Raw genomic sequence first — 8,693 nt, 5'->3', positions numbered from 1 at the left:
CGATAAGCTCTAAGGACATTAAATAATTTCCATTGTGGATTGATCTAAATTTTTCGTCGTGTCCTCTGAAAGGCAAACCACGTGATGAAAATGCTTTTACGCATGCAAATACTCTTTTCAGAATGTTTTTCCAGTAATTTATTTCTTCATCTAATTGCATTGTTTATGCGCGGTCAATGCGACCTAACACGATGCTTCGTTCTTTCATATGCGGAACAGATAATTTGTGAGTAGGCGAATTCTCATGAGTTGACACTCGAGTCAGTCATTGAAACCTTCTTTTTGTCGAATTGACTCTCCCCGTCATTAAAAAGCAAACAAGGACCACAAAAAACACATCCAGTACTTTTGGAATAAATTAGCCACTTTCGCGAAACTTTTTCACCATTTAAAAGCTGACGTTCGAATAAATGTCTCGACAACTGTCGCGCTTTATCTTTGTAAATGCGCTCACTTTTGGGAAAATCATTTTGGATGTTTTGATTGGCTCCGTCCTTACAAATGTGATCACGCGTGTACTTGTCGATTGGCCATTTAGCTGGATCGTCGTTGATTTCGTAGAGCTCCTGGTCCGAAGGATTGGGCTGCACTTTTACTCCTGCCACTCCTGGTACGAGTGGGATATCTTCGGCTTGTTCTTTTGATGTACTTGCCACATTGGTCAAAATATTTTCACTTGAAGACACTTTAGACACTGCGGATGGGTATGGGGTATGGATATATATAGTTATAGTTTAACCATATCCGTCCATGCAAGTGATAATTGTCGATATCATCGGCAGGAATTGCAGATTCTCGTAAAATACGGTACCTGAGCGGTTCAGTTCTGCTGTGCGATTAATATTCTCTAGCATAAGGATAAATTTACTATAAGTAACTTATATTTAAAGCAAGGGTTTTGTCTTTAAGCTGTGATAACGGGTGAACAACTACAGAAAGCGAAATTGAAGTACAGACTCATCCAATGTGCTCCAATTCTATCTGCAAACGAGAAATAAAAGCTGCTTGTAATGAAAGGGTTGCATTTGCATTGGAGAAATGCAAAGTAATGGATCCTTGGAATGGAATTTAAAACTGTGTTCTATGGGAAGTAATCGTTTTTACTGTCCAATTTCGTACATTTTCACAACGTGATATAGAAATATGAAAGGAATGCGACGTACCAAATTTCGTTGAAAACGGTTTAGTCTAGTTCGGAGATATGGATTTTCACCAAAAAGTGGGCGATACCACGGTGCTTTTAATAGTTTTTAACAATACCGTTATATGAGGAGTGGCAGGAGTTATCTTTCGATTTCATCCTTTTTTACGCTGCCGATAAAAGTTCTTATAATATTTGTACCGCAAATTTGGTTGTTGTAGCGTTAGTGATTTAGAAGATATTTACATCAAACTTGTTAGAGGCCAGGGCTACGCCCATTTTGTTAAAAAATTTTGCCCATATGTGCCTCTTGCTACTGCAATTCTCTGTTCCAAATTACAGCTTTATATCTTAATTCAGTGCTTAGTTATGGCGTTTTATATGTTTGCGGTCAAAAGTGATTTGTGGGCGTGGCAGTGGTCCGATTACGCCCATCTACGAACTCGAATATTTTTTTGTACTAACCCACATACCAAGTTTCATTGAGATATCTCAAAGTTTTACTCATGTAACAACATACACGGACGGACGGACGGACAGACAGACAGTCAACCAGATTTCAACTTTTCTCGTGTCCTGATCATTTAAACATACATATGTATGTATCTCTATCGTTTCATTTTAGGTGATACGTACAACTGTAAGGTGAACAAATCTATTATACTCTGCAGCAACTGCTTGCAAGAGTATTAAAAAATATATGTACATACATACATATATATCGTAAAATATAACGTATTTTATAAACAATATTGTATCAATTAAATATTGTTATTATTAATTAAGTAAATATCAATTAATTTTAAGTGACAACATTTTAATGAAAGTGAATTTGGTGGAAAAAAGTGAAAGTGGAGGATGGAGTCATGTGTAGAAGTTCACGCAAGTGAGGAAAGTTCTCTGATCGCCATTCACTTGGGAGTGGCCAGAAACGATTCTTTTACACATGGCTCAAGCAGCTCACTACTTCCGGTTTTTGACCAAGTATCCTCTGGGTAGCCTAAGAACATCCGTTCGAAGGCGAGCTAATGTGAGAAGGCGAAACATTCCCTACATAGGGTTGTGCGCAGGGCTTGGGACCCGCCACGTAAAAAACAATACCAATGAAAAGGAAAACACAGCCTCGGATGAGAGACCCCCCTTTTGATGACGACCATGGCAAACGGAATAAGGACCATGCCGCTGCCCAGCTGGTTGATGTCCTCGCAAAAATAAAGGCTGACATCACCGCCGTCCAAGAAATGCGATGGACGGGACAAGGACAGAGACGAGTAGGTCCTTGTGACATTTACTACAGTGGCCATATAAAGGAGCGCAAGATTAGTGTTGGATTCGTGGTGGGAGAGAGACTCCGTCGCCGAGTACTTTCGTTCATGGCGAATTGTGAATGAACGTCTAGCCACAATCCGCATCAAAGCGAGGTTCTTCAACATATCGCTGATTTGCGCCCACGCCCCGACGGAAGAGAAGGACGATGTGACCAAAGACGCCGTCTATGAGCGCTTGGAGCGCGCTTATGAGAGCTGCCCCCGCCACGATGTCAAAATCGTGCTTGGAGACTTTAACGTCAGGGTGGGCAAAGAAGGTATATTTGGCACTACGGTCGGTAAATTCAGCCTCCACGACGAAACATCCCCAAACGGGTTGAGGCTGATTGACTTCGCCGGGGCCCGAAATATGGTTATCTGTAGTACTAGATTCCAGCATAAGAAGATTCATCAAGCTACCTGGCTGTCTCCGGATCGAAAAACTACCAACCAGATCAATCATGTTGTGATAGATGGAAGACACGTCTCCAGTGTTTTAGATGTGCGTGCGCTCCGAGGTCCTAACATCGACTCGGACCACTATCTTGTTGCAGTTAAGATTCGCACTCGCCTCTGTGCAGCAAAAAGACACGCCAACAAACACAAGGAAGGTTCGACGTCGAGAAGCTGCAATCACAACAGACAGCCGAACGATTTTCTACTCGGCTTGCACTCCTGCTCTCTGAGAGCACTAGTCAACAACTCGGTGTAAGGGAACTGTGGGACGGCATTTCAAATTCCTTACGTACAGCTGCAACCGAAACCATTGGTTTTCGGAAAGAGCAAAAGAACAGCTGGTACGACGAGGAGTGCCGTGTCGCAGCGGAGAGAAAACAGGCTGCCTACCTCGCAACGTTACGATCGACCACAACACGTGCGGGATAGGATAGATACCGAGAGTTGAAGATGGAAGCGAGACGCATTTGCAGACAGAAGAAGAAAGAGGCCGAAATGCCTGAGTACGAAGAGCTTGATAAGCTGGCCGACAGGGGTACTGCTCGAAAACTCTACGAAAAAATGCGGCGGCTTACAGAAGGTTTCAAGACCGGAGCATACTCTTGTAGAACCCCCAAAGGTGATCTAGTTACTGATGCTCAGAGCATAGTTAAATTATGGAGGAAACACTTCTCCAGCCTGCTGAATGGCAGTGAACGCACAACACCAGGAGAAGGAGAACCCGATTCCCGAATCGATGACGATGGAGCAGACGTTCCATTACCCGACCATGAAGAAGTTCGAATAGCAATTGCCCGCCTCAAGAACAACAAAGCGGCAGGGGCCGACGGACTACCGGCCGAGCTATTCAAACACGGCGGCGAAGAACTGATAATGAGCATGCATCAGCTTCTTTGTAAAATATGGTCGGACGAAAGCATGCCCAACGATTGGAACTTAAGTGTGCTATGCCCAATCCATAAAAAAGGAGACCCCACAATCTGCGCCAACTACCGTGGGATTAGCCTCCTCAACATCGCATATAAGGTTCTATCGAGCGTATTGTGTGAAAGATTAAAGCCCACCGTCAACAAACTGATTGGACCTTATCAGTGTGGCTTTAGACCTGGCAAATCAACAACCGACCAGATATTTATCATGCGCCAAATCTTGGAAAAGACCCGTGAAAGGAGAATCGACACACACCACCTCTTCGTCGATTTCAAAGCTGCTTTCGACAGCACGAAAAGGAGCTGCCTTTATGCCGCGATGTCTGAATTTGGTATCCCCGCAAAACTAATACGGCTGTGTAAACTGACGTTGAGTAACACCAAAAGCTCCGTCAGGATCGGGAAGGACCTCTCCGAGCCGTTCGATACCAAACGAGGTTTCAGACAAGGCGATTCCCTATCGTGCGACTTTTTCAACCTGCTTTTGGAGAAAATAGCTCGAGCCGCAGAACTAAATAGAGAAGGTACCATCTTCTATAAGAGTGTACAGCTGTTGGCGTATGCCGATGATATTGATATCATCGGCCTCAACACCCGCGCCGTTAGTTCTGCTTTCTCCAGGCTGGACAAGGAAGCACAGAAAATGGGTCTGGCAGTGAACGAGGGCAAGACGAAATATCTCCTGTCATCAAACAAACAGTCGTCGCATTCGCGACTTGGCTCTCCACGTCACTGTTGACAGTCATAACTTTGAAGTTGTAGATAATTTCGTCTATTTAGGAACCAGCATTAACACCACTAATAATGTCAGCCTGGAAATCCAACGCAGGATTGCTCTTGCCAACAGGTGCTACTTCGGACTGAGTAGGCAATTGAAAAGTAAAGTCCTCTCTCGACGAACAAAAACCAAACTCTATAAATCGCTCATAATTCCCGTCCTGCTATATGGTGCAGAGGCTTGGGCGATGACAGCAACCGATGAGTCGACGTTACGAGTTTTCGAGAGAAAAATTCTGCGAAAGATTTATGGTCCTTTGCGCATTGGCCACGGCGAATGGAACGATGAGCTGTACGAGATATATAACGACATTGACATAGTTCAGCGAATTAAAAGACAGCGGCTACGCTGGCTAGGTCATGTTGTCCGGATGGATGAAAACACTCCAGCTCTGAAAGTATTCGACGCAGTACCCGCCGGGGGAAGCAGAGGAAGAGGAAGACCTCCACTTCGTTGGAAGGACCAAGTGGAGAAGGACCTGGCTTCGCTTGGAATATCCAATTGGCGCCACGCAGCGAAAAGAAGAAACGACTGGCGCGCTGTTGTTAACACGGCTATAATCGCGTAAGCGGTGTCTACGCCAATTAAGAAGAAGAATTTTACTTTGAAGTATTTCTACTGATTTCTTTGGATATATCAGCAAATAAAATTAGCAGTCATGTGTGTTTTACTGCGCATCTGTAAATGTAGTTAATTCTTATTGGACATTACATTAACATTGCTTGGGCAAACTTGTACCAATTTACATAATCATACGTTTTTGTCTTTTACATTCTGTTAATTTGTTCTAATTTAATTTCTTCAAAATTTCATATATTTCTTCTCTAATTCTTTTGCCGCATTATATTTTCTTCCCTGCCGCCGTTTGTTGAATCTTTCCAGCGTCGCACTTCTTTCTCGACATTTTAATTGCTGTAGTTTGTGCAGAGAACTTAAAGCATAGCGAAGGTGCAAATTGAATTCTGTGTGATATTCGATTTGACGGCTAACAGAGCTGATAGAATTGTGGTAAGGAATTCACCATTTTCGCTGCTATTTAGCAGAAATGAGCACGTTCTCTGGCACAAATATATGTAAAACGACTGAATTCAGGCGAGAATAAATAAAGAGAAATGTTTTGAAGAAAAATATGCAAAGTAACACAGAGAATGTAAAAAAGCATTTTCTGAGTCACATATGCGTGATTATTTGTATTAAATGAACCTTTGTTTTCCGAAAAATGGTAAAAATTTTAATTTTTTTTTACAAAATCGGGAAAAATTAGGTAAAACTAATTTTAATTTTATTTCTCTTTAATTTTATTTTTTAATTTGTAAATAAATTAATATTTCAAACAAATTATATTTATTTCGACTATTACAAAGTGAGGATGTGCCAAATGAACTTCATTTCTTCGAAGAAAATTGATGACCTTCATGAAATATGCATATTCGCATTATTTCGTTATCATTTCCATATTTGTACCAATAAAATTTCTATGGCATATACATATGTATATTATTCCTTTGGCATAATTGTCTGTATGTTTACGAAAGCAAATGCGAGCCACATACATACATACATATGTACATACATTCATAATAAGAAGTGTCGCACGCATCTTTCGCATCTCCGTTGTCACGGACACTCACGGTTTGTCAAAAAGTCAACACAGCATTGTGTGATGATAGAAAATCCAAGCTGTGCCGAAAAAAATAAACGAATGGCCGCCGATTGTCACCGCTTTCCTTGCCGCTGTAACAGCTTCGCCAACAAACTACAGTTTACTCGCGATAATATGAACACCCTAAATTATGAACCCCCCAAAATATGAACACTTTTTGGCTACCATTGACTACTCTAAAATATGAACTTTGGACAAAAGCTCTAAAATATGAACAATATTGTTGTCAATAACGAATTTAAAGCGCTTTGGAATTTGGGGAATTCCCTAGTTATTCGCATTCAATATGCATGTACATACATACTATGTATTTACCCATCGCTCGAAAATGCTTACAGGTGCTCATTACAGGGTTTGATTTTGTCTACGTTAGTCGTCTGTAGGAAATTTTAAGTGTTTTTGGTTGGTGATTGCACGCAAGCATAAGTGCCTCTTTATTTTCTTAAGAAATAATCAAATGTAAATAATTTTGAAACATGCACACAAAAAAGCATTCGTTTCTGACTTTAAGAGACAAATCCGATATTTTGGAATGCTTACGAAAAGGTGCAAGTGTTGCAAATTTAGCAACTAAATATGAAGTGGCAAAGTCTACAGTATGTGGAATAAAGAAAAATAAAAACGCTATCCTTAAATGTGTTAACGATACATTTTTGGGTCCTGGAAAAAGGAAAACTATGCGTCCATCAGAGTATCCAAAATTGGAAAAATCGTTGTATAGATGGTTTTTGCATATGAGGGACAAAAAACTCCCGGTGAGCGGACTGATGATAAAAGAAAAGGCGAAGGTGCTTCATTGTACAATTAAAGAAAATTGCCTTGACTTCAATGCATGTGATGGATGGCTCCAAAATTTCAAAAAGAGATATGGCGTTCGGTTGCTCCAAGTTTCTGGGGAAAAACTATCTTCACAGCCCCAGTTGGTCGATCCATTCAAAAAAGCTCTAAAGACGAAAATGGAAGAGATTGGTTTAAGTCGGGAGCAAGTTTACAACGCCGACGAATCCGGTTTATTTTGGAAACTTTTACCACAAAAGACGTATGTATCATCATTAGAAAAACAGCCCCAGGAGCAAGATGGAAAAGCAAAGAATAACATTCTTGTGCTGTTCAAATGCGGAAGGATCTCATCAACTCGAGCTCCTTGTGATAGACAAGGCCAGAAACTCCCGTTGTTTTAAGGGGTTTGACTGCCCTGTTCATTATAGACATTCAAAGTCCGCTTGGATGACTGCCGCTATCTTCAAAGATTGGTTCCATCGTTCATTCACCAAAATGCAATCAGGATTACAAAATTTTATTACAGAAATAGTCTTTTGGCTTCCGTTGCTGCAACAGGATGTGACTTGCTAGAGTCTATGAAGCAAATTTCACTTAAGGACGCTATTATTACCCTTGAATCTGCATGGAATAAAGTGGATGAGGCTGTGCTATCAAAACGCTGGAACAATGTTTTGAGTATGCTTGAAAATCAAGAAGATCCTGAAGATGAAATTCCTTTGAATATCCTTCGAAGGCACTTGAATATGAATGTGGGGGACTTGGAGGAGAGCGCAGCCAATCTTTTACAAAACTTGAGACCTGAGGTTTGTTTTATCAGAAACGTAAACTCAAAAAAGTTGTATTTAGTACATATTTATATTCACTGCAGATTGGAATCACTGCTTGCGACGTTAGAGAATGGAACGAGGATGCTATTGAATTCAATGAAAATGAAATACAAGAAATATCCGACGAAGACGACCATACTGTAGAGTAAGACGATTACAGCAAGAGAAGCTATTGACATATTTAATAATGGTGTGGAATGGGCTGAAAGTGAAATGGTTGAACAAAAGGAATTAAATGTATTAAAGAACCTAAGGGAAAAAGCAGTTTTTAAGCTGGTTGAACAAAAGAAACAGCAAAAGAGGATTACCGATTTTTTTCCAAAATGAGCTTTAACTTTTTATAAAATTAAAATATGTATAATATGAAATTATATCTAAACTGTTCTGTTTACATGCAACATTGTTTTACTTGTGTAACGAAAAAAATTAATAAAACAAGTTTATTTTGAAGTTTAAAATAAAAAAAAATTTAATTTAATACTACATTTTTTCGTTTTTGCACCTTTCGTAAATATGAACACTCTCGCAAAAATTAACAGTCCTGTTTTTAATTAGTTCATATTATCGCGAGTGCACTGTATGTATGTTTTTGTATGAGCTTGCAGCCACGGAAAAATATTTTAGAATAGACAAATATTTTAAATCGACAACGGCTATGTTGCCACTTTTGTCACTTCTTTCTGCGAAGAAACATCAGAAAGTCATTCAATTTATGATTTTTAGCTCTTGCCATCGTCGCGAAAAAACGCTTGTTGGCAAAGGCATGCTCGGGGAGATATTACGGCGTCTGTTTTTATGAATGAAGCGAG

General features: G+C 40.3%; 1 protein-coding gene across 1 annotated transcript; it reads left to right on the top strand.

Annotated features, from left to right (window-relative positions):
• Positions 1-7,593: 7,593 nt before the first annotated feature.
• On the top strand, positions 7,594-8,124 carry LOC120780971. Its single transcript, XM_040113198.1, has 2 exons — positions 7,594-7,860; positions 7,926-8,124. The coding sequence occupies exons 1-2, from the start codon at positions 7,633-7,635 to the stop codon at positions 8,031-8,033; spliced, it is 336 nt and encodes a 111-aa protein (XP_039969132.1). The 5' UTR covers positions 7,594-7,632; the 3' UTR covers positions 8,034-8,124.
• Positions 8,125-8,693: the final 569 nt, after the last annotated feature.

This window comes from Bactrocera tryoni, unplaced genomic scaffold (genome assembly GCF_016617805.1).
Source record: "Bactrocera tryoni isolate S06 unplaced genomic scaffold, CSIRO_BtryS06_freeze2 scaffold_25, whole genome shotgun sequence".
Lineage (NCBI taxonomy): Eukaryota > Metazoa > Arthropoda > Insecta > Diptera > Tephritidae > Bactrocera > Bactrocera tryoni.
The sequence above is the reverse complement of the archived record's forward strand: the minus strand, read 5'-3'. Positions and strand labels throughout refer to the sequence as shown.